Genomic DNA, 26,830 nt, shown 5'->3' with positions numbered 1-26,830 from the left:
GCCCAAAACCTCGATTTTACTGCTCCTCTAATGCTGCCTGAACTGCTGTGCTCTTCCAGCACCACTATTCGAGAATCTGGTTTCCAGCATCTGCAGTCATTGTTTTTACCTCGTTGATTTTAACCCCACTGCGAATCCTCTTGCAAGGATGCCTGCCTTGAAGAAGTTTTCCTCCTCTCTCTACAAGAATCTCAGGTAGTCCCTCTCCCACTGCAACTCCCAGGTCATTTCCTCTGCCCTGAAGCTCTTCAACCATGTCCTGAAACAAACCCGTTACCACAGCCACATTTGCTTCCTCAGTGCATTCCTTCGTAATCAACTCATCCCACACGGACTCCGGACCATCTTTAAACCAGCAGAGTTCGAACCCGAACAGGACAAACAGTACAGACTACAGATTCAAAAACACCAGCAACGATTCTCCTTCAAGATCCTCTGCTCTACGCTTGCAGCAATGCGCCGGCACCTAACTCCTCTACAGTCAGCCCTGCCTCAGCTGAGGGCCACACTGTCTCAGAATTGCAAAGGACCCACTCTGTACTACATCCTCAGGAGAATTCATACTCTCAACAAACAGTATTTCAATTCCATCTCAAACATCAAAAACTGTAAGTACAACAAACTTTTATCTACCCACCTCCATAACCAGTGCTCCTCAAACATTCCAGAAGATTCCCCCGGCCTCTGGAACTGCTCAGACACCATTAGCCATGCGGCTGGTACAGCTGCCACCCCCACACTGATTGATGATGTCACTTCCACCCCAATCATGGCCACTCCCACAGCCACTTCCGGCCCTCACAATTCCTCATGCATCACACGTGACATCAAGTCCGCCCCCTCATATCATCGCTGATGTCACACGCTCAGTGACTTCCATCACCCCTACTGCCGTGTCTGCCACCACTTCCGCCCCCACCAACGCCACTCACCTGCACTCTGCTGACATGCCCCCCCACAGATCCCACTGTCACCATTCCTGGCCCCCAGAACCCTGAGGGGAACACCACCCCTGCTCATGTCTCCGCCCCCATTCCCAGCTCCACACCCACACCAGATCCCAGATCCCAACCCTGCCGAGTTTTCACCATCCCTCCAGACCTCCCCCTCACTGAGGACGAACGATCAGTCCTCAGCAAAGGACTCACCTTCATCCCCCTCCGTCCACGCATCAATGAATTTAATACACGCTGTGACGTCGAACACTTCTTCTGCCACCTCCACCTCCGAGCTTACTTTCACAATCAGGACTCCCGCCCACCTTCCGAAAACCCCTTCGCCCACCTCCAACACACTGCATCCACCTGGATACCCCGTGCTGGCCTATTACCTGCCCTCAACCTCATCATTTCCAACTGCCGCCAGGACATTAACCGCCTCAACCTGTCTACCTCCCTTCCCCAGTCCAACCTCTCACCCTCACAACGCGCAGCCCTCCAATCCCTCTGCTCCAATCCCGACCTCACCATCAAGCCAGCAGATAAAGGGGGCGCAGTGGTAGTCTGGCGCACTGACCTCTACACCGCTGAAGCCAAACGCCAACTCGAGGACACCTCTTCCTACCGCCCCCTCAACCATGACCCCACCCCCCCATCACCAAACCATCATCTCCCAGACCATACAGAACCACATCACCTCAGGAGATCTCCCACCCACAGCTTCCAACCTCATAGTCCGGGAACCCCGCACTGCCCGGTTCTACCTCCTTCTCAAGATCCATAAGCCTGACCACCCTGGCCGACCTATTGTCTCAGCATGCTCTTGTCCCACTGAACTCATTTCTACCTACCTCAACACTGTCCAATCCCCCCTAGTCCAGGAACTCCCCACATACATTCGAGACACCACCCTCACCCTCCACCTCCTCCAAGACTTCCATTTCCCCGGCCCCCAATGCCTCATCTTCACCATGTATATCCAATCCCTCTACACCTCCATCCGCCATGACCAGGGCCTCCAAGCCCTCTGTTTTTCCCTCTCCCGACGTCCCCAATAGTACCCTTCCACCGACACTCTCATTCGTTTGGCTGAACTGGTCCTCACCCTTAACAACTTCTCCTTCGAATCCTCCCACTTCCTCCAGACCAAAGGGGTAGCCATGGGCACATGTATGGGCCCCAGCTATGCCTGTCTCTTTGTTGGCTATGTAGAACAGGTGATCTTCCATAATTACACCGGCACCACTCCACATCTCTTCCTCCGCTACATTGATGACTGCATTGGCGCCACCTCGTGCTCCCGCGAGGGGGTTGAGCAATTCATCAACTTCACCAACACATTCCACCCTGACCTTAAATTTACCTGGACCATCTCTGACACCTCCCTCCCTTTCCTGGACCTCTCCATCTCCATTAATGACGACCGACTTGACACTGACATTTTTTACAAACCCACCAACTCCCACAGCTACCTGGATTACACCTCTTCCCACCCTACCTCTTGCAAAAATGCCATCCCGTGTTCCCAATTCCTCCGCCTCCGCCGTATCTGCTCCCAGGAGGACCAGTTCCACCACAGAACACACCAGATGGCTACCTTCTTTAGAGACCGCAATTTCCCTTCCCACGTGGATAAAGATACCCTCCAATGCATCTCGTCCATATCCCGCACTTCAGCGCTCAGACCCCACCCCTCCCACCGTAACAAGGAAAGAACGCCCCTGGTGCTCACCTTCCACCCTACCAACCTTCACATAAACCAAATCATCCACCGACATTTCCACCACCTCCAAAAAGACCACACCAGGGATATATTTCCCTCCCCACTCCTTTCCGCCTTCCGCAAAGACCGTTCCCTACGTGACTACCTGGTCAGCTCCACGCCCCCCTGCAACCCACCCTCCCATCCTGGCACCTTCCCCTGCCACCGCAGGAATTGCAACACCTGCGCCCATACTTCCTCCCTCACCTCCATCCAAGGCCCTAAAGGAGCCTTCCACATCCAAAGTTTTACCTGCACATCCACCAATATCATTTATTGTATCCGTTGCTCCCGATGCGGTCTCCTCTACATTGGGGAGACTGGGCGCCTCCTAGCAGAGCGCTTTAGGGAACATCTCCGGGACACGTGCACCAATCAACCACATCGCCCTGTGGCCAAACATTTCAACTTCCCCTCCCACTCTGCAAGGACATGGAGGTCCTGGGCCTCCTTCACCATCGCTCCCTCACTACCAGACGCCTGGAGGAAGAACGCCTCATCTTCCGCCTCGGAATACTTCAACCCCAGGGCATCAATGTGGACTTCAACAGTTTCCTCATTTCCCTTCCCCCACCTCACCCTAGTTCCAAACTTCCAGCTCAGCACTGTCCCCATGACTTGTCCTACCTGCCTATCTTCTTTTCCACCTATCCACTCCACCCTCCTCCTTGACTTATCACCTTCATCCCCTCCCCCACTCACCTATTGTACTCTATGCTACTTTCTCCCCACCCCCACCCGCCTCTAGCTTATCTCTCCACCCTTCAGGCTCTCTGCCTTTATTCCTGATGAAGGGCTTTTGCCCGAAACGTCGATTTTACTGCTCCCTGGATGCTGCCTGAACTGCTGTACTCTTCCAGCACCACTAATCCAGAGAAGTGTTCTTTAAGTTGAATTATGAAAAGTAATAAGTTTCAAACAGATCTAGCAACTCAAGACCGTGCATTCATGAGTTGCTGTGAGCCATCAACAGCAGCAGAATCTGTAACCTCATGGCCCAGCATATTCCCCACTCAACCATTACCATCAAGGCACGGGATCAACCCTGGTTCAATGGAGAGTGCAGGAATGCATGCCAGGCTTACTTAAAAATGAAGTGTCAACCAGAAGAAACGACTTGTATGTCAAACAGCATAAGCAGCAAGTGTAAGACAAAGCTAAGTGAGCCCACACCATCGGATCAGATCGAAGCTGTACAGTCCTGCCACATCCGGTCGTGAATTGTGGTGGACTTTTAAGCATAGAGGAGGCTGCTCTACTAATCTCGATTAAAGTGGTGCTGGAAAAGCACAGCAAGTCAGGCAGCATCCGATGTTTCGGGCAAAAGCCCTTCATCAAGAATCATTCCATTTACTATCCCATCAGCCTACTCTCGATCATCAGTAAAGAAATGGAAGGTGACATCAACAAGCAATACCTGCTTAGCAAAAACTTCCTCAGTGTCACCTAGTTTGACTTGCCTTCACTGCCAAGGACACTTAGTTCCTTGGTACAAACACAGACAAAGGAGCTGAATTCCAGAGGTGAGGTGACAGTGACAGCCCTTGATATCAAGGCCACATTTGACTGAGTATGCCATCAAACTAGCAAAACTGGAATCAACGGGCATGGGGGGGCAAATTCTCCACTGGTTGGAGTCATATCTGGCACATAAGATGATGATTGTGGTTGTTGGAGGTCAGGTCCAGGATATCTCTGCAGGAGTTGCTCATGCTGGTGTCCTAAGCCCAACCATCTTCAGCTGCTTCATCAATGATTTTCCCTCCATCATGTGATATTTGTCTTTTTAACTTTGCTTCTTGTTTTTGCTGACCTATGGTTTTACTGTCTACAGTTGTAATGTAACTTTTTTTCTTCATTTCTCTATTCTGTAACTTAGGATTATATCTAAGTACTCTATGCTTAAGATGGCATGTGTGTTGGTGACATTGTTACACCATCACTACTCTTGTAACAGATGAAGCCATACCTAAGATGGCACTGTAAGTGGCAACTTATAAACCTTTCACTGTACTCATTTGTGTATGCATCAATAAGCCAATTCATTCATTCATCATAGGGTCAGAAGTGGAGATGATTCACTGATGATTATACAGTGGCCAGCACCATTGCAACTCCTCAGATACTGAAGCAGTCCATGTTCAAATGCACAAGATCTGGATAATAACCAGGCTTGGGCTGACAAGTGGCAAGTAACGTTCACACCACACAAATGCCATGCTATTATCATCACCAATAAGAGACAATCTAACCACTGCCCCTGACATTCAATGTGTTACGATCACTAAATCCCCCACTACCCACATCCTGGGGGGTTACCATTGACCAGAAACTCAACTGGACTCACCATATAAATACAGTGGCTGCAAAAGCAGATCAAAGGCTAGGAGTAGTGCAGTGAATAACTCACCTCCTAACTCCCTAAAGCCTGTCCATTGTATACAAGGCACAAGTCAAGAGTGTGAAATACTCCCCATTTGCCTGGATGAGGGCAGCTCCAACAACACTCATGAAGCTTGAAACCATCCAAGACAAACCAGCCCTCTTGATTGGGACTACATCCACTCCCTTCACCACTGATGCTCAATAGCAGCATTGTGTGCTATCTGCAAGACCAAAAGAAAACACAGAAAATCACCAAACATCTTTTAGCAGCCCCTTCCAAACCCACAATCACTTCCATCTGGAAGGACAAGAGCAGCATCTGCAAGTTCCCTTCAAAGCCATGCACCATCCTGCCTTGGAAATATATCATCGTTCCTTTCACAGTACTGGGTCAAAATCCTAAAATTCCCTCCCCAGTGACATTGTGAGTCTACCTACAGCATAGAAGCTGCAACAGTTCAAGAAGACAACTCACCACCACCTTCTCAATGACAACTAGGGATGGGCAATAAATGCTGGCCAACCAGCTGTGCCCAGAGTCCATGAATGAATAAAAAACAAGTTTTGTAATAATTACAGCCTTGCTCTTAGATAGTGCTAGGTAGAATCCACTGAGGATAGGATGTTGTATCCTGAGAGCTCCAATGCTGGTACAGAGAAAACACTGATATCCAAACAAAGCAAAACAAAATTGAAGCTACTTCACAAGTAGAAGGAAAAGATCTCCCTAATATTTCTATCCCTCAATATGCATGCTCATTTTTCAAGTAGGAAGATATTTCTTGTATAGAAAACACACAACTCCAAATATCAAATCAAGGAAAGCTGTCCTTTTATTTTTGTGTTGAAAGCTAAAGGGACTTGTAAGTTCAGAATTTAATAATTTGAACAATTGACTCTTGTGATGTGTTTAGAGGTCTACGCACATCCCAGCAAAATGACTGCCCATTTTAGTTCTTCAGTTCTACTAATTTGAGGAACATTCTAAGCTATTATCTTTCCTTGTTTGCAATAATTGACTTCTTGATTAATAATACAAAACATTCCTCTTTCGCATCATCCCCCATCTCAAGATCCTATACTCAAGAGCTGCCTGACCAGAACCTCCCTACACCATATATTTGTGATAGCAATGACATCACATCTCTATGGCTCGAACCCATGACTAGAAATGTCAACAGCCATAGTTCACCCTGTACCCTATCCATGTAGAAGCCCAGAGTTACTGTGATGTGTTTGACATCATGCTTTGGAAGTTCCAAATCCCTTCCCATTCACTATGTCCCACCCTACGATCTATAATAGCCTATTATCATTATTACCATTCCCTCAGCAACCCAGGGTAGTGAAGTCCAGCCCAGACTTGAGTTACCTACTTTCTCAGTATTTCATAGTCAGGCCCAATAAGCTCCATGACATTATTGACCAAGCTCCAGGACTGGCCAGAGCCCATCAACCCTCAGTCTGTAAGTGCAAGAATTCCTGGACTCTGGTAGGACCAATTGCCTGACTGACCACGGCCAAACTCTTGACTTGAAAAGGATGAGCCCCCTGACTGGCTGAGGCAGTACCATCGGGCTGACAGTGGTCCTCCATCACACCAGTGAGGATCCCTAGAAGCATGCAAGTCATAGGAGCTCCAAAGTAAAATTCTAAACTGCTGATGCGGTGTTTAAGTTAACCTGAGAACAGGCATGATGATGTGGTGAGGATGGTGGGGATTTGCCAAGTAGTGCGAATGAAAGGTTGAGTAAATGGTGCCTGTGGAGCATGCTGGGATAATATTCTGAAGAAACAGTTACATGATCACCACGACAAGCATTTGGCGAGTTGCAGTACCTGCAAGCAGATACTTGCTCTGATTTACACATCTGGAATTTGCCAAAAGGCAACTACTCTTCCAAGGGGAATCAACTATCACAATGCAGAGAAAAACAAGGTAATGCCCAAGAACAAAAATGAATGGAACGTAAATAGAAATATACACACAGACACAAATAAATACACTGAAATAAAGGAGTCTGCCATACATTACCCTGATGTGGAGGTACTGGTGTTGGACTAGGGTGGATTTAGTTAAAAATCTCACAACACCAGGTTATAGTGCAACAGGTTTATTTGGAAGCACAAGCTTTCAAGGCGCTGCCTCTTCATCAGGTGGTTATGGAATAGGACCATAAGACACAGAATTTATAGCAAAAGGATTATAGTGTCATGGAGCTGTAATGATGTATTAAACAAATTTAGATCAAGTCTTCCATTAGCTCAAAGAGATAAGCTGAACCCATCTAAAGCAGATTCATGTATCTAGGTACTTCTGATACCGATGTCACAGAAAACAAAATCATTGACAAAGAAAATAATGCTATACATGATAATACAAAGCATCTCACCTCAAAATCCACGTAAATACAAACACATTGTTTTAACAAACACAATCAAAAGACATAGGAACAGATTACTAGTTCTGCTGCCAGAGCAATAATCTGACTGAAAAAATTGCCTGTTATTTAAAGCACGCCTAAATTTTATGCCATAATTTTCACAGTACTACTCCAATGACACAGTCTAACCCTGAAAGGATGGCACCAAGCAGTAGATGGAGGATAAAATTATGACTCATTTCTAATGCAGCATCACCTCAACTTCATAGACCAAAGAGTAGGCTCGATGATAGGCAGGACAAGAATTTTGTTCCAGACTTGAGTTAACATCTGTAGCTCCTCTGTCATCTGTCATTCTTAATTCCTTGGTCATGAACTAAATGCTGGATAAGTTATGAGAGCATCACAGACAAAGGGAAAAGATGGTGAACTTAAATTAGGATTGCTTTACCCTCCCTTAAGTCAAATTCACTGGGGCCTTGTATGATTGACCCCTTTCCCTATTACTCTCATACCTTACTGAGGTAGGCCAAAGGATGTTCCCAAACTGTGGTTTTCAAATTCCAAAGTTTGAAATAAAACTCATAGGAAAAATCCTTCAAAATAAATGCAAAGATAAAGCTTACTTACAAAAATATTCAAAATGTGAGATAATTACTTTGTTTCTTTTGTTCCAACTTTAAAAAAACCCAAGGCCACCATAGCTGTTTACTTTTTTGGCTTTGAGCAGGCAACTCAATACCTCTGTCTCAACCTTTCTTCATTGAAAAAGAACAAAATGCATCTCTTAAAGTCATTGTTTCATCACAAAAGATACCAGGCTGTTGATACAGAGCTGTGAAAGCATTATATTGACAGCAGTGCTATCTGTTGGATGATATGTTAAACCAAAACACTGTGGTATACTCTTGCAAGATCCATCGGTTTCCTGACACTTAATCAATACCAAAATAAAACGATCTGGTTATTTCATTGATATCTGCCAGAAGTTCTTTTGAATGTATTGGCTGTTGTGCTACATACTTTTTGATGAATTATCATAAATCAATTGCATTCGTCATTTTCATCTATGTGGGTAACAACATCTCACAGAGTTCTTCACATTAACTTTGTAGAATTCAGGATACAGATAACTGAACCATGGTAAATGTCATTTGTATGGATTTTCAGCAGGCATTTTGACAATCAGCTACTTGACAGATGGGGTGCAGAAATTAAAACACATGGTTACAGACATGGCTGGAGACAGAAAGCAAAATGTAAGATCTTGGTGGAATGCAGGGATCAGCTGTACTCCATTATTCAATCTTAGAAACTCTGTTGACTTCCATTTATATTAAAGAATTGGACACAAGCCGAGAAGAAGTTTTGCCATGGTGTGCTAATAATATCAAGATAGAGGGCATGATGAAAAATTGAAAAGGATGCAAAGTTTGCTTGGCAAATTAAGTATATAGATGACAGAGATCCACAAAGCTGAAAAATGCTAAAAATCAATTTTTGACAAGATAGTGAAAGGAAGTGGCACCATTCAAGTGTAAAATATAAAAAGGATACCCTAAAAAGTACACAGCTGTGGGATTGGCTCTTAATTGGTTTCTAAAATGGCTGGACAAGCCATTTAGATGTCTCAAGGACAAATTGGGATTGTCAATAAATCCTGGCCTTACCAGGGATACCTAAAATGAAGCAGGAAAAACATTGTGAAATTAAATATGGAAGTGCAAAAGTGTTGCTAGATTTGAGCTATACAGTCAAAGAAATATGTGCTATTATGTGCACTTTTTCATACATAGGGATTAGAGCTGGTTTACAGCTTAGAATTTATGATTAGAATAGGAATGAAAAGTTATAGTTATCCAAAAAGACTTCAAAAATCAGCATTTGTGGTTTCATTGAAACAAAGAATAGAGCATGGATCTCACAAAAATATTTGAAAATTTAACAGTGAAATACTGGAGGCGATACTGGGTGGTAAACCCTTGGAACAGATGGAATGTTACATTGACACCCTGGCTAATATTACATTCCAGTCATCTCAGTGGAGAGTATAGTAAGTGGTGAGATGAAAATTGTCCCCATCTTTCTGTTGTTTGGTATGATGAAATAGCCTAAGGATAAATATTCAGAAGGATAAAGTAGGAATGTGGAAGCTATTTTTAATTAGACAGGATTAATGTAATGTGAATGGCCTTGCTACAGTGGGCTATTAAAATAGAGGAAATAAGCATTAGTAAACAAGAAAGGACAGATACAAAGGCATAATATTGCAGGAAATACTCATCATGTCAGGTAGAACATACAAAGAAAGCAGAGCCAATAATCATATTTAATGAATGCATTAGGAATCTAACGCATTGGCTACAGAACCAGTGACAGCAACACTTCCAATTGGAAAGGCCCACTGAATTAACTGTCAATCAGGCAATTAACTGGACACTAGCAAGAATTCTGCAGGATCAAGGATCTTGGAGGTGAAATTCCATGAACCTGAGAAATTCTGGCCTCTGAGATATGCATTGCTCAGCAAACCCAGAGGGAGGATGTCACCAGCAAGGATGTGGGATGGTTCTTAACAGTCACCCAACCTAACCTAGCCCTAACCTTTTCAATGCAGGGTTCCTAAGTCAACTGTTGAGTGCATTGGAATGCAAAATCCAACTAAAAACACCAACAGAGTTGGCGTTCCAGGCACCCAGCATAAAGAGTATTCCATCACAGCAATAAGATCTTTAAATGAGTATTAACTGGGAATCCATGGGAAAAGTAAATTCCAGTGATAGAGATGAAGTGATTTTAATCTCTCTGTTTTCCATCCTATTAGAGAGCATTCATTTCCATTTCTAACTCTCCACACTTCAGTTGAAAGTAATCAACCTAAAACATTAGTTTTGTTTCACTCTCCACTCTCCACCTCCTACATATTTCCAGTATTTTCAGGTTTATTATAACAGACTAAAGGATATTGAGAAAAAGCAATGTATCAGAATTATAATTTGTACTGCTGATTGAATTGCTAGCACCATTAAATCCAAATTAGCTCTATCTGTTCCACAAGTTCTATGATCCAACAAATATATTTACTGTAGATTATCTGACAGTAAGAATTTCTCTAGTCACAACATTTAACAAATAAAACGTAGATGTGATTTTCTCCTCTTTGTAGAAAGTTTTATTACTTCACAAGAAAATTTAAACTGAGGACACTTTCCGTAAGACCATAAGACACATGGGCAGAAATAGTCCATTCAGCCCATCAAATCTGCTCTACCATTCAATCATTGCTGATATGACTTTCACTAATATATTTACAACATTACATCTTATAATAATCAAAGTAATTCTTACCACCAATTGGTGCATTTGAACTTTATATCAGAAGCTTCTACCAACGGAAAGTGCCTGCATCCAAATTTCCGTGTGCCATGATTTAAACAATTGGAAAGGTTGATCTATCATGTCTCCTAAATGTAATATTAGCACTATTCTGAGATCTAAATTGTAGTTTTAAAAAAATTGGATTTCACTACTACAATTTAAGTTCATAGTTGCAATCAAAGAGCAATATAATGACTTTACAGGATTACAAGGCACTGGATTGTGCATCTTTCCATTGTATTGCTACAGTACCTAAATGGGCTACATCTGATAAAGTTATTTTACCAACAAAAAGATCTCACTCTATTGTATTTATTAACTTCACTCACTTTATCAACTACCCTGAAGGATGAATCCATTAATTAAGAAGAAACATTTGGAGTTTATGGCATTGTTGCTTGTGCTTAATTTGCGATACTAACCAATCAATAATAACACCGCATGTACACACAAAATCAACTTGTATTATCTTCACTAAATCCTGCATCTGACAGTGGAAACTATCCTCAAAGTAATTAACCAAATTACTCAGTGGGATAGTCTAATTTTATGTTGTTTTTTGCACCCACTAATTTACATTATGTGTAGAATAGGTGATCTTCCATTTTCTAAGGCATCCATACATTAAATGCTGAAAAACATTTTAATACATTAGGTCAGATCTTCTCACTGACAGCAATGCTCCACATATTGTTGCTGTCTCTGGAGATCATTACACACTTAGTTTTCGGTAATTTTTCAGCCAGAACCTCCAGTATGGGTCAGAGGGGTGTTGAAAGTGTGGGAAATATAGGCAGTGTGTGTGGGTAGACTTGTGCTATCCATCATTGAATTACACCAGAGATGAAACAACATGATGATTCTAGACTAAGTGCCTAAGTAACACTTATCTAGCCTAAATCTCCATCATGGAGATCAGTGTAAAGGACTTTGTAATCAGAGGGTCCCAGGTTGCACAAATCAATGCATTGGATGTTTGAATTCCCAGGGCAATTTGATGGGTCAAGGTTTCTCTTGGGTCCTCAAGTGCACCAGCAATTTAAGTTCAGTGCATCGCAGTTCTGAAACCAGAAGATCTGGTCTAATATATAAAGCAATTAAAGTCAAACTTCAATTATGTTATAATTAACTCAACAACTTACCTAGCATGGTCCCCACCACACACCAAAAACAAACTATTCAGTTTCAGGCCAACTTTCTTACTGAGAAATATGCAGCATGGAAACGGACATTTCGGTCCAACTCGTCCATGCCAACCAGATATCCTAAATGGATCTACTCCCATTTCCCAGCATTTGGCCCATATCACTCTAAACCTTTCCTATTCATATAACCATCCAAATGCCTTTTAAATGTTATAATTGTACCAGTCTCCACTACTTCCTCTGACAGGTCATTCCATACACGCACCACCCTCTGTGGAAAAAGTTGGCCTTTAGGTCCCTTTTAAATATTTGCTCTCTCACCTTAAACCTATGCCCTCTAGTTTTGAACACCCCTACCCCAAAGATCTTGTCTATTTATCCTACCTCTGCCCCTCATGATTTTATAAACCTCTATACGGTCACCCCTCAGCCTCCAGGGAATACAGCCCCAGCCTATTTAGTCTCTCCCTTCAGCTCAAACCCTCCAACTCTGACAATATCCATGTAAATCTTTTCTGAACCCTTTCAAGTTTCACAACATCCTTCCTATAGCAGGGAGACCAGAATTGCACGCAATATTCCAAAAGTGACCTAACCAATGTCCTGTACAAGAGCAACATGACTTCCCAACTCCTCATACTCAATACACTAACCAATAAAGCAAGCATACCAAATGCCTTCTTCACTATCCTATCTACTTGCGACTCCACATGCATGGAACTATGAACCTCAAGGTCACTTTGTTCAGCAACACTCCCTAGGACCTTAGCAGTAAGTGGACAAATCCTGCCCTGATTTGCCTTCCCAAAATGCAGCCCCTCACATTTATCTAAATTAAACACCATCTGCCATTCCTTGACCCATCGGTCCATCTGATTAAGACCCCCATTGTGCTCTGAGGTAACCTTCTTTGCTATCCACTACACCTCCAATTTTGATATCATCTGCAAACTTACTAGTTATATCTCCTATGTTCACATCCAAATCATTTATATATATGAAGAAAAGCAGTGGATCCAGCACCGTTTCTTGTGGCACACTGCTGGTCATAGCCATCCAGTCTGAAAAACAACCCTCTACCAGCACCCTCTGATTTCTACCTTTGAGTCAGTTCTGTAACCAAATTGCTCGTTCTCCCTGTATTTCATGTGATCTAACCTTGCTAATCAATCTAGCATGAGGAACCTTGTCAAATGCCTTACTGAAGTCTATATAGATCATGTTTACCATTATGCCCTCATCAATCCTCTTCATTACTACTTCAAAAAACTCAATCAAGTTAGTGAGATATGATTTCTTATGCACAAAGCCATGTTGACTAACCCTAATGAGTCCATGCCTTCCCAAATACAAGTGAATCCTATCCTTCAGGATTCTCTCCAACAACTTGCCCACCACCAATGTCAGGCTCAACAGTGTATAGTTCCCTGGCTTTTCCATATCACCTTTCTTAAATAATGGCGCCATTATCCAGTCTTCCAGCACCGCACTTGTGGCTATTGATGATACATGTATCTCAGCAAAGGGCCCAGCAATCACTTCCCTAACTTCCCATAGAGTTCTCGGATACACCTGCTCAAGTCCTGGGGATTTATCCAACTTTATGTGTTTTAAGACACCCAGCACTTCCTCCCCTGTAATATGGACATTTTTCAAGATGTCGTTATTTATTTCCTCACATAATCTATCTTCCTCATCCTTCTCTACAGTAAACACTAATGCAAAATACTTGTTTACTATCTCCCCCATTACCTGCAGTTCCACACAGACGTGGCCTTGCTGATCTATAAAGGGCCCTATTCTCTCCCTAGTTACCCTTTTGTCCTTAATTTGTAGAATCCCTTCAGACTCTCATTAATCCTATTTGTCAAAGCTATCTCATGTCCCCTTTACTGCCTTTATACTCTTCTCGGGATGCACTCGATCTCTGCTGTTTACACCGACATAGGTTTCCTTCTTTTTCTTGACCAAGACCTCAATTGCTCGAGTCATCTAGCATTCCCTACACCTACCAGCCTTGTCTTGCACCCTAACAGGAACATACTGTCTCTGGATTCTCATTCTGTCATTTTTGAAGACTACCCATTTTTCAGACATCCCCTTACCTGTAAACATCCACCCTCAATCAACTCTTGAAAGTTCTTGGGCATGAGCCCTTCTTCAGGAATGAGGAAAGTGTGTCCAGCAGGCTAAGATAAAAGGTAGGGAGGAGGGACTTGGGGGAGGGGCATTGGAAATGTGATAGGTGGAAGGAGGTCAAGGTGAGGGTGATAGGCCGGAGTGGGATGGGGGCGGAGAGGTCAGGAAGAAGATTGCAGGTTAGGAAGGCGGTGCTGAGTTCGAGGGATTTGACTGAGACAAGGTGGGGGGAGGGGAAATGAGGAAACTGGAGAAATCTGAGTTCATCCCTTGTGGTTGGAGGGTTCCGAGGCGGAAGATGAGGCGCTCTTCCTCCAACCGTCGTGTTGCTATGGTCTGGCGATGGAGGAGTCCAAGGACCTGCATGTCCTTGGTGGAGTGGGATGGGGAGTTGAAGTGTTGAGCCACGGGGTGGTTGGGTTGGTTGGTCCGGGTGTCCCAGAGGAGTTCTCTGAAACGTTCCGCAAGTATATTGGGGAGACAGGCCGCCTACTTGCGGAACGTTTCAGAGAACTCCTCTGGGACACCCAGACCAACCAACCCAACCACCCCGTGGCTCAACACTTCAACTCCCCATCCCACTCCCCCAAGGACATGCAGGTCCTTGGACTCCTCCATCCCCAGATAGCAACACGACGGTTGGAGGAAGAGCGCCTCATCTTCCGCCTCGGAACCCTCCAACCACAAGTGATGAATTCAGATTTCTCCAGTTTCCTCATTTCCCCTCCCCCACCTTGTCTCAGTCAAATCCCTCGAACTCAGCACCGCCTTCCTAACCTGCAATCTTCTTCCTGACCTCTCCGCCCCCACCCCCACTCCGGCCTATCACCCTCAACTCGACCTCCTTCCACCTATCACATTTCCAACGCCCCTCCCCCAAGTCCCTCCTCCCTACCTTTTATCTTAGCCTACTGGACACACTTTCCTCATTCCTGAAGAAGGGCTCATGCCCGAAATGCCGATTCTCCTGCTCCTTGGATGCTGCCTGACCTGCTGCGCTTTTCCAGCAACACATTTTTAGCTCTGATCTCCAGCATCTGCAGTCCTCACTTTCTCCTCTTGAAAGTTCTTGTCTAATACTGCCAAAATTGGCCTTCCTCCAATTTAGAACTTTAACTTTTAGATCTATCCTTTTTCATCGCCATTTTAAAACTATCAGAATTATGGTCACTGGCCTCAAAGTACTGCACCACTGACACTTCAATCACCTGCGAACGTCTTTGCCCCACTGCGAATACATTGGTGAATTTTCAGTGGAGAGCGGCGAGTGAATCCCTTCTCATGGTGCCCTGCATTTCTATGGTTTCTCCCCAGTGTGACTGAACTTGTGGTTCCTGAGGCCAGTTGATTGGCTGAAGCCTTTTTTGCACACAGAACACAAGTATCCATTTTCCCCAATGTGAACGGTGCTTTCTCCTTCCATGTCTAAAATGTGTTGCCATTCCTATGTGATAAATTGGCTGACTCCATTAGGTCATGATGTGATGTTTGCTTTGAGTTTCTGGACTTCAAATCATTCTCTAAACCTCCTCGAATATTCATGCTTTTATTTTTCCCCCACAGTCAGGTCAGAATCAAAACAGAGAGCTCCTCAGATCTCTGGTCGCTTGTACTTGGTAAGAGTTCTATTAGGTCTTACGGGTCTACCACTTAAAGGTGGCTGGAGCTTTATTCCAATCCCTAAATCACACATGCTATGTAAAAGGTTCTGATCTCCATTCTCATTTGAGTCGGATGTAGAACTGGGTCATCTGCTATCAGAACAACAGTTCTATTGTCAAATGTCGGACTGGAACAGCCAGAACTAGGAGGCATAACCTCAAACCTGCATATGGGATTTCCTCTCCATTAATTTTGTCAATTTTTTCTTAATCCCCGAATCCATAAACCTTAGTTCCTACTGGCTTGAGATACCTTCCAAGGCTTTCAGAATTTGTGTTCCTTTCAAAAGCACTTTTGTCCCCTGCATGCAAATTAGGCCACAAATTGCACCAGAAAAGGAAAATTACCCCTTAATATGTTGAATAAGCTTTCAATTTATGCATCTACTGCTTATGGAAATGCTGTGTCATTATTTCAAATAAAGAGACCACTACTTCATTGTATGAGATGGAAACTATATTAAGCCATCAGAAGCTCAAAAGGGATACTGCTTAAGCATTAAAAAAAAACTAGAAAAAACGTACACCTTAATTTTTCACAATCCGCTTCTCACTTAACCAACTTCTAGTACAGCACCTTCATTTCTTTACTATATTTAATGCAGCAAAATCCTCAAGGAATTTCACTTCAAACAAAATTTGATACAGAAGTTTGCTTGAAGAGGCAGTTCCAATGGTGCTAGCAAATCTGTCTCAACTCACCCAAATCGATACTTTTCACATTTTCAAAGCCTCAACTGCAAGGGTGAGAACCCAAACCTGTTCTCACCCATAAGACCAGCAGATATAAGAACAGAATTCGGCCATTCAGCCCATTGGGTCTTCTCTGCTATAATGTGGCTGATATAGTCACATCCACTGACTCTCCTCAGCCCTACTTGCTCACAATCACCTCAAAGAACTCTTAACAGGTTTATCAGGCATGACCCTCCCCCTGAAGAAGCCATGCTAACTGAGTCATATTTTACCATGCACTTTCAAGTACTCTGCAACAAAGGTTAGACAAAGGAGAGCGGTGAATGTGATTACATTTGGATTTCCAGAAGGCCTTTGACAAGGCACTGCTAAATAAGATGAGAGCCCATCGTTAAAGGCAAGGTTAGACATGGATAGAGGACTGGCTGACTGGCAGATGGCTGACAGTGGGGTCTTTTTCAGGATGGCAGCCAGTGACTAGTGGAGTTCTCAAAGAGTGCATGTTGGCACCACAATCATTCACATTATACAATCTCATCTTTAATAAGAGACTCTAAAATCTTATCAATGACCAAGGTCAGGCTATCCAACCTGTAGTTTCCTGTCTCCCCACTACTCTTTGACTATCGGACCAACAGATCCACGTCATACGTCATATCAATTGCCCTTCACACCTCCCCAGAACATTTTGATAGCAAGAACAGCTACATAATTGACTACAGTTCAGCTTTCAACACTATTACCCCCTCGAGACAGTTTACTAAACTTAGTGATCTCGGACTAAGCCCCATGCTCTGCAACTGAATCCTCAGTTTCCTGACCCACAGTAAAGATTGGGGACAATATTTCATTGTCACTAACACTCAACACTGGAGCCCCCTACTGTACTCACTACACATCCATGACTGCGTCACCAAATACCAGACTAATGCCATTTACAAGTTCACTGATGACACAACCATAGTTGGCTGAATCTCAGATGGCGACAAAACAGACTACAGACAGGAGGTGGAAGACCTGGAAAAATGGTGCATTGAGAACAACCTAGCTCTCAATGTTGGCAAAAGCAAGGAACTCATTATTGACTTTTGGTGGGATGTTACTCATGCCCCCCCAGACAAATTATAGCACAGAGGTGAAACGAGTGGAGAGTGTCAAGCTCCTGGGAGTGGTCATCCACAAAAAGCTTTCTTGGACTCTTCATGTGGATACACTGGTTACAAAGGCCCAACAGCATCTCTTCTTTCTCAGGCAGCTGAGGAAATTTGACCAACCTTTATAGGTGCACCATCGAGAGCATTCTGTCTGGATGTATCACTACCTGGTATGACAACTGTACCATTCAAGATCGGAGACGGTTGCAGAGAGCGGTGAACTCGGCCCGGACAATCACAAAGGCCAAACTCCCTCCCATCTACCAGGCCAGCTGTCAAGGAAAGGCCACCAGCATTCTCAAAGATCTATCCCACCCTGGCAATGTTTTTCTACAACCTCTACCATCAGGGAGAAGGTTCAGAAGCCTGAACACATGCACCAGCCAGTTTCGAAACAGTTTCTATCCTACTGTTGTTAGAATACGGAATGGACTCACAAACTCTTAACATTTACCTGTACCTGTATTTTTGTTTTTGCCACCATTTACGTATTACTTACTTATCTATGCTACTTAACTCTGTGATGTGCCTGCATTGCTCGCAAGACAAAGCTTTTCACTGTGCCTCAGTACACATGACAATAAATTCATTTTAATTCAGTTCCTGTGTTATGTTAGCTATTTTCCACTCCACTGGAACTCTCGCTGACTCCAGTGATTCCTGAAAGATCACCACCAATGTCTCTGCAATCTCCTCAGCCATTTCCTTCAGAACTCTGGAGTGCAGTCCATCTGATGTGGGTAATTTATCCACCTTCCAACCATTCAGCTTCTCCAGCATCTTTTCCATAGCGATGGCCACTACACTCACCTCTGCCTCCTGACTCTCTTGAAGTTCTGGTATGCTGCTGATGTCTTCCACTTTGAAAACTAAAGCAAAGTACCTATTCAGTTCCTTGATCATTTCTTTGTTCCTCCTTACTACTCCTCCAGCTTCATGTTCCAGCAGTCCAATGTCTACTCTTGCCTCTCTCTTACTGTTCAGATTTTGTTTTAAACTCTTGCAATCTTCTTTTATATTACTATCTAGCTTACACTCATATTTCATCTTCTCCACCCTTATCGCATAATTTATTTTTCCTCAGCTGACTTTTAAAGATTTCCCAATGCTCTGGCTTCCCACTAGTTTCATCACATAGCACACTTTTTCTTTTATTTTTATGCTGCCACTGATTTATCTTGTCAGCCATGGTTGTCTCATCCTCCCCTTAGTATTTTTTTTCTTCCTTGATATGAATTTCTGCTATGTCTCCCAAATGAGCCCCAGAAATACCTGCCATTGCTGCTCCACTGTCTTCCCTGCTTGGCTCCCTTTCCAGTCATCTCTGACCACCTCCTCCTTCATGTCTTTGTAGTTACCTTTATTCAATTGTAATACCATTGGATTTGATTCAATATTCTCCCTCCCTAACTGTAGTGTGAATTCTATCATATTATGGTCACTACCCCCTCCCCCCCTCCCCACCCAGAGATCCCTTAATCTAAAGCTCCCTAATAAAGGTATTACACATTACACATGATCAATTCCAGAACTGTCTGTTCCCTAGTGGGCTCTATACAAGCTGCTCCAAAAAACACTCCCTAGGACCTTACCATTAAGTGTCTAAATCCTGCTAAGATTTGCTTTCCCAAAATGTAGCACCTCGCAGTTATCTGAATTAAACTCCATCGGCCATTTCTCAGCCCATTGGCCCATCTGATCAAGATCCCATTGTAATCTGAGGTAACCTTCTTCCTATCCACTACACCTCCAATTTTGGTGTCATCTGCAAACTGACTAACTATACCTCTTAAGCTCACATCCAAATCATTTACATACATGACGAAAAGTAGAGGACCCAGCACTGATCACTGTGGCACTCCACTGGTCGTCGGCCTCCAGTCTGAAAAACAACCCTCCACCACCACCCTCTGTCTTCTACCTTTGAGCCAGTTCTGTACCCAAATGGCTAGTTCTCTCTGTAGATCTAACCTTGCTCACCAGTCTCCCATGGGGAACCTTGTCGAACGCCTTACTGAAGTCCTTATAGATCACATCTACCCCTCTGCCCTCATCAATCTTCTTTGTTACTTCTTGAAAAAACTCAATCAAGTTTGTGAGACATGATTTCCCATGCACAAAGCTATGTTGACTATCTCTATTTAGTCCTTGGCCTTTCCAAATACATGTACATCCTGTCCCTCAAGATTCCCTCCAACAACTTGCCCACCACTGACGTCAGGCTCACTGGTCTATAGTTCCTTGGTCTATAGTTCCTTACCACCCTTCTTAAACAGTGGCACCACGTTAGCCAACCTCTAGTCTTCCGACACCTCACCTGTGACTATTGATGAAACAAATATCTCAGCAAGAGGCTCAGCAATCACTTCTCTAGCTTCCTACAGAGTTCTAGGGTACACCTGATCAGGTCCTGAGGATTTATCCACCTTCATGCGTTTCAAGACATCCAGCACTTCCTCCTGTGTAATATGGACATTTTTCAAGATGTCACCATCTATTTCCCTGCATTCTATATCTGCCACGTCCTTTTCCACAGTAAATACTGATGCAAAATACTCATTTAGTATCTCCTCCATTTTCTGCGGTTCCACAAAAAGGCCGCCTTGCTATTCTCTCCCTAGTTACCCTTTTGTCCTTAATGTATTTGTAAAACCCTTTGGATTCTGCTTAATTCTATTTGCCAAAGCTATCTCATGTCCCCTTTTTGCCCTCCTGATTTCCCTCTTAAGTATATTCCTACTTTTTTTAATACTCTTCTAAGGATTCACGCGATCTATCCTGCCTATACCTTACATATGCTTCCTTTTTTTTCTTAACCAAACCCTCAATTTCTTTAGTCATCCCAGCATTCCCTATACTACCAGCCTTTCCTTTCACCCCAACAGAAATATACTTTCTCTGGGTTCTTGTTATCTCATTTCTGAAGGCTTCCCATCTTCCAGTTGTCCCTTTGCCTGCGAACATTTGCCCCCAATCAGCTTTTGAAAGTTCTTGCCTAATACCATCGAAATTGGCCTTTCTCCAATTTAGAACTTCAACATTTAGATCTGTCTATCCTTTTCCATCACTATTTTAAATCTAATGGAATTATGGTCGCTGGCTCCAAAGTGCTCCCCCATTGACACCTCAGTCACCTGCCCTGCCTTATTTCCCAAGAATAGGTCAAGTTTTGCACCTTCTCTAGTAGGTACATCCACATACTGAATCAGAAAATTTTCTTGTACACACTTAACAAACTCCTCTCCATATAAACCCTTAACACTATGGCAGTCCCAGTCAATATTTGGAAAGTTAAAATCCCCTACCATAACTACCCTATTATTCGTCCAGATAGCTGAGATCTCCTTACAAGTTTGTTTCTCAATTTCCCTCTGACTATTATGGGGCTTATAATACAATCCCAATAAGGTGATCATCCCTTTCTTATTTCTCAGTTCCACCCAAATAACTTCCCTGGATGTATTTCTGGGAATATCCTCCCTCAGTATAGCTGTAATGCTATCCCTTAACAAAAACACCACTTCCCCTCCTCTCTTGCCTCCCTTTCTGTCCTTCCTATAGCATTTGTATCCTGGAACATCAAGCTGCCAGTCCTGCCCATGCCTGAGCCATGTTTCTGTAATTACTATTATATCCCAGTCCCATGTTCCTAACCATGCCCTGAGTTCATCTGCCTTCCCTGTTAGGCCCCTTGCATTGAAATAAATGCAGTTTAATTTATTAGTCCTATCTTGTCCCTGCCTGCCCTGACTGTTTGACTCGCTTCTGTTCTCAACTGTACCATTCCTCATGGAACATCTTTCCTCTTTCTACTTAAATCATTGGTACCTACGTGGATCACAACAACTGGATCTTTCCCCTTTCACTCCAAATTCCTCTGGGACTCAGATGTATTATCCTGAACCAGGACACCAGGCAATAACACAGTCTTTGGGACTCTTGACCCTGGCCACAGTGAAGTGTCTATTGCCATGACTATACTATCCCCAATTACAACTACATTTTTCTTTTCAATCCCCTATTGAAGGGCTTGTATAATGATGCTATGCTCCCTACAAATCCCATTCTCATCCACACAGGGAGCAAGAATCTCAAACCAGTTAGTCAGGGTCAATGAATGAGGCTCCTTCAGCTCTACCTCCTGGAATCCTCTACCTGTCTCACTGGTAGTGACTCCTTCCCGTCCTTGACCACTGACTAAATTTGAGGTAATTAATCTAAGGGTTGTAACTGCCTCCTGAAATACAAGTAATTCTCACTCTCCCTGACGTGTCACAGTGTTCAAAGCTCAGTCTCCAGCTTATCAACTCTGAGCCAAAGTTCCTGAAGCAACCAACACCGTTCCCACATCACACAGTTACAACACAACCCCTGGCCCGGCACTTCTATTTTAATTACTTAGTTCTTAATTTGATTTTTTAAAAATCACACTGGTCTTTTAGTCTGCGGCCTGTAAATAATTCCTGAATTAACCTCAACCTATAATACATAGGCAAGTTAATAGCAATTACCCACCAGTGAACTTAAAGTTTACCTGTGATGCCACTTTTTTGTGCTGGGCCCCGATCCTGGACTTCAATTTATCCTGTTAAACAAAAACCTTACAAACTATGAGTCAAACAAAGTAACTAAAATGCGCTCTTCTCCCCTACACCAAATTCTCTAAACTATATGTACACTCGGGCTGTATCTCACTCTGGATGTGATTTATATGTGGAAACTTTTCGGAAATTCAAAACTTAAATGAGTATTGGTCTAAATACATATTCCACATCCCTTAAATACACTACACCAATGTCAAATCTGGCTATTAGACATTTGAACAGAATTAGTTTGTGCATTTCAGCACAGTGTCTAGAAATTATTCATCAAGTCACTGTGGCGAGGGACCTGCTCTTTTAGGGAGAGTTCTGAACCAGAAGGAAAACTAAAATTATTTTCATTTGATTGCTGTCTGAAATTACATCACAGTAGTTACTTACGGAAGAATGCATCAGAGAAAATAAAACGGGACAAATAGCTCTCTATCAGTAATTTGTTCAAGTATATTTGTCAGTGCGCTACAGTTGACATTAATATGAAACATTGATTTTGTTTACAAAATGCTGTAGATATTCCAATCAGGTCTTTGATTCTGCATGATTTCCTCAGTATGCCAATAGTACCCAGCTAGGCACATACTCTGATTTTGTGGAGTCAACTTCGTTTAAATAGAATTTATGTACTCCCAGACCATTGTAGTTCCAAGATTAGTAGCTTTTTGAAAGTGGTGGGGTAGGGAGGAAGTGGGGGTGGAATTTAAAGTTATTAGAATTTTATGGCATGTATTAACATTGTCTAAGATAAAGATGGCTTTGACAAAGAAGCCTGCATCATGGAGCAATAGTCAACATGGAGGGGTGAGAGGTAAGAAAATTACGAGAATAAAAGAATGATGGTAGTTGTGGATTCGATTGTTGGGTGACCTTTCTTTAGTCATAACTTGGAATCCTGAAAAGCATGTTGCTTGCCAGGTGCCAAGGTAACAATAGACAGAAAAAGTGGAATAACACAAAAGCATATGATCTATCTTGGAACCAATGATACATGGGGTCTTTGGGGGATTTTTAAAGCTAAGTGTTTAGTTAAAATCTCTTAGAGGAGATATTTGTCAAATAACTTTCTATTATATGTTGTATGTTAATGGATTTAAAAGGTCAATGTATAGCTATACAGTTGATGAACAAAGCTACTCTTCATGAGACACAGCAAAAAATTCTGGAACAAAGGTCGATTATATGGAACAGGCATCAATATCCATGCAGAAAGGGTAAAGCACCAACCTCTTCCTTTAGCCCAACTGTATGATCGGTTGACAATAATACTTTGTCCGTGCTCCATCTGAATAGGTCGCAGTTGCAGCTCGGTGTTTCTTGCAGTGCTTTTCAGCGGCAGAATGTATTTTGGCAATCCCTTGTAAAACCAAGCTCCAGACCTCTTCCAAATCTGACAAAGATAAGAAATATCATTAAACTCACAATATTTTACTTTATAGCAAAGTGCAATAAATGTTAGGTCATGAACACAGCTCTACTCAGTCTAGATACATTTACTAAACACGTCCCTTCTCCATCTTAATGCAAATTGAAGTATTAAACATTTGATACATCTAGAAATACATTCTTAAAACGATTCAAAAATGTTCATAAAATTGATTATTAAACATCAAACATTAGTTTGATGCCATTATTATATGGGCAGCACTAATTCTCCATGTCTGGAATTTTGTGCCTATTTTCCCACAGGTAAGCTTGAGATACCAGTAACCTTAAAGTATGTTTCTACTTAGTTTAGAAAGTGCAGCTTTTTGGGACAGGTCCATAGGAGTAGCAGGTCAGAAGTTACACAAAAAGTGTTTAATCTACTAAATTGAAATTATTTTTCCTGATGTCAACCAAAGACTTGTTAGTTTGGCTGGCTGGCCAAGACACATTTCTCAGCTGTGAAACTGAAAAGGTTGAGATCTCGGTGAGAAAGGGTGTAAATAATGCATATTTAGACAAAGCAACTTCAAACACAAAAACAACTATAAACGGTAATCAGCTTTATGAAAACAAAAAAACTTTGAGAGCATTATGAAGTCAACAAGATAAAAAAAAATGTTGGAACAAAGTTAGGAGATCTTTTGGATAAACCAAGTCAGAAGGCCCATTAATGTGGACAACATGGCAATATCATATATTGCATCAGCAGATGAGGAAAAATTGTATTCAATGAACTAAGTGAATCCTCAAAATCTTGCTCTACATTCACCACACTATATGACAAAACAGTTCAATAATTCAAATGCAGTACAACTTCAGACCGATTACGAGAGATTGATGAAATGCTTGTGCAAAGGACACAGATCTGGCTCAAGGCACAAGGGTTTTGTTTTTACATTTCAGATCCTGCTATTATACAAGTAAGTTATAGGCAGTGTGTACTACTCCCAAAGGTACGATGCTCAGCTTGTTTATGTGAACAACTGATGGCTCTGAATCTTAGGTTTTACAGAAGTCAGCCAGCCAGTGGAAGAACAAGCAGAATGAAAAACATTATCTAATTCACTATCTGTGCAAATTTGCATACTCTAAATTCCAGCATTTTAGATCCCAGCCATGCAGCATTCTTACCTCTCTGTCAGAAGAATTTGAGATCCTCACTTGAGACATGATCTTGTTACCCAAGCTGACACTCCAGTATACAGTTGTGAGGGAGTGTAGCACCATTTGAGGCCATTGGGATGTTAAATAGAGGACCAATTGTTTGGGATACCTTATGATCACTTACCATGCTTGCTTGCAGGAATATTGGGGCTATCCTTGTACTGGAACTATAATAAGGAGGAGAAAGTGAGGTCTGCAGATGCTGGAGATCAGAGCTGGAAATGTGTTGCTGGAGATGGGCTTATGCCCGAAACGTCGATTCTCCTGTTCCCTGGATGCTGCCTGACCTGCTGCGCTTTTCCAGCAACACATTTCCAGCTCTGGAACTATAATATGACAGTAAGAGAATAGAATCTCTTTTAGGAACCCAAAGTGGCCACTGAAAATACATTTTAGGCAGTTCGTATCAGATATGGGTAAATAAATATCTGTAAAGTAAATGATCAAAGAGGAAGTATGGTTTTATACAGTTGCCAAGGATTCTGTAGGACAAAGTGAGGACTGCAGATGCTAGAGATCAGAATCGAAAAGTGTAGTGCTAGAAAGGCACAGGTCAGGCAGCATCCAAGGAGTAGAAAAATCAGTGTTTCGGGCATAAGCCCTTCATCAGGAATAACCACTCGAAAAAAAATTCCTTTATGCTACAAGATTAATTAGCAAAAATGTGATGTATTATTACAAGATTCTTGGCCCTTTATTCAAAAGGTCTGCAGTATGGGTTAAGCCATTGATCAGCCACTGACTCTGTCAAACATCAGAGGAACTCATCTCAGTTTTGCTGGCCTTCAAAATGCATGAGCTCTAAAAGCAAACACTGAAATGTTCCTGTGGGCTGTGCAAAACATGCAGAGGAGGAGAAAGTCATTTTTCTGAGACTGAGGCCAATCTCTCAAAGCAAAATTAGCCAGAAAGGGGGAAAAATATGATCATAACAGGAACAACTAAGAAAAGAGAAAAACATTTCTCTAAGAATGACTTGAATATTCTTCAAAATGAATATGAACACAATAGGGATTGAGTTATTGGAAGTGCTTGACAAGAGACTTGCGAGCACAGTGGCCAGGACTGCGTGGAAGAATGCTCTCCAGGCAATGGGTGCCAACTCCTTAATGCTCAGTACAGGAAGTTTATTGACTTTACATGATCAGCAAAGGTAAGAGTAATGGCAACAATCTGATATCATCAGATATCAACAATTTGATATCTTAGCTATTCTGTTTTGTACACAGCACAACATGAAATATGCAGCAAAGAAAATAAACGCCACACAATGTGTCCTTTGTGATCTCAGTCTAAAAATTCAACAATGTTTTTCTCATCGACAAGACAATTGACATAAGAACATCAATGCTGCCATCAAGTGGCCATCAAATGGTTCAATAGTAACACATCCACCAAAGGCTAGGAAGTTTAGAACATTGTAATCAGGAATCCAAACTTGGATAACAAGATATTATTCTGAATTATTTAAAATTAAAAATGAATAATAATTTGGGGATTGGTTAGCTCAGTTGGCTGGATAGCTGGTTTGTGACAAAGACTAACCATGGATTAGATTTCTGCACCAGTTGAGGCTACCAGAAAGGTCCCTTCTTCTCAACCTTGTCTCTCACCTGAGGCTAAACTGACCACCAGTCATCTCTCTCAAATGAAAGCAGCCTTATGCTTCTCTGGAACTATCGCAACTTTACCTTTATTCCTAATTATGATCAATAAAGCTAGATTCTATCTAAGAATACCATTTTCGGTCTCAATCTCTCAAATCCTCAAAGTATCTGAACAGTGACTTTTAAAAATAACCAAGAAGGTGAAGAAAGTTTGCTGATAATTAAAAATAGTCTCCAAAATCTTAGGATCCTAAATATTTGCAATAATAATTTACTTTGATGAAAACTAATTCACTTCAGATTGTACCAAGGAATCACAATATATTAAACTTGTTTGCTCAATGAACTCATCAACAGTTTCCAAACATTGTTAAAGGAAACACAGAGGAAGTTT

At 42.5% G+C, this 26,830-nt stretch overlaps 1 protein-coding gene across 5 annotated transcripts in view; it reads right to left on the bottom strand.

Annotated features, from left to right (window-relative positions):
• LOC122564062 (rab effector Noc2-like) overlaps positions 1–26,830 on the bottom strand; it is a 170,809-nt gene that overhangs the window by 26,807 nt on the left and 117,172 nt on the right. For all 5 annotated transcript variants that reach the window (XM_043718550.2, XM_087977396.1, XM_087977395.1 and 2 more), the window contains one exon: positions 23,465–23,627. In XM_043718550.2, coding sequence (XP_043574485.2) covers positions 23,465–23,627 — 163 coding nt within the window. The remainder of the gene's footprint in view (positions 1–23,464; positions 23,628–26,830) is intronic.

The sequence above is a fragment of the Chiloscyllium plagiosum genome, unplaced genomic scaffold (assembly GCF_037043375.1).
Source record: "Chiloscyllium plagiosum isolate Xiang-an unplaced genomic scaffold, Cpla_swu_hap1 HiC_scaffold_31, whole genome shotgun sequence".
In the NCBI taxonomy this organism is placed as follows: domain Eukaryota; kingdom Metazoa; phylum Chordata; class Chondrichthyes; order Orectolobiformes; family Hemiscylliidae; genus Chiloscyllium; species Chiloscyllium plagiosum.
The sequence above is the reverse complement of the archived record's forward strand: the minus strand, read 5'-3'. Positions and strand labels throughout refer to the sequence as shown.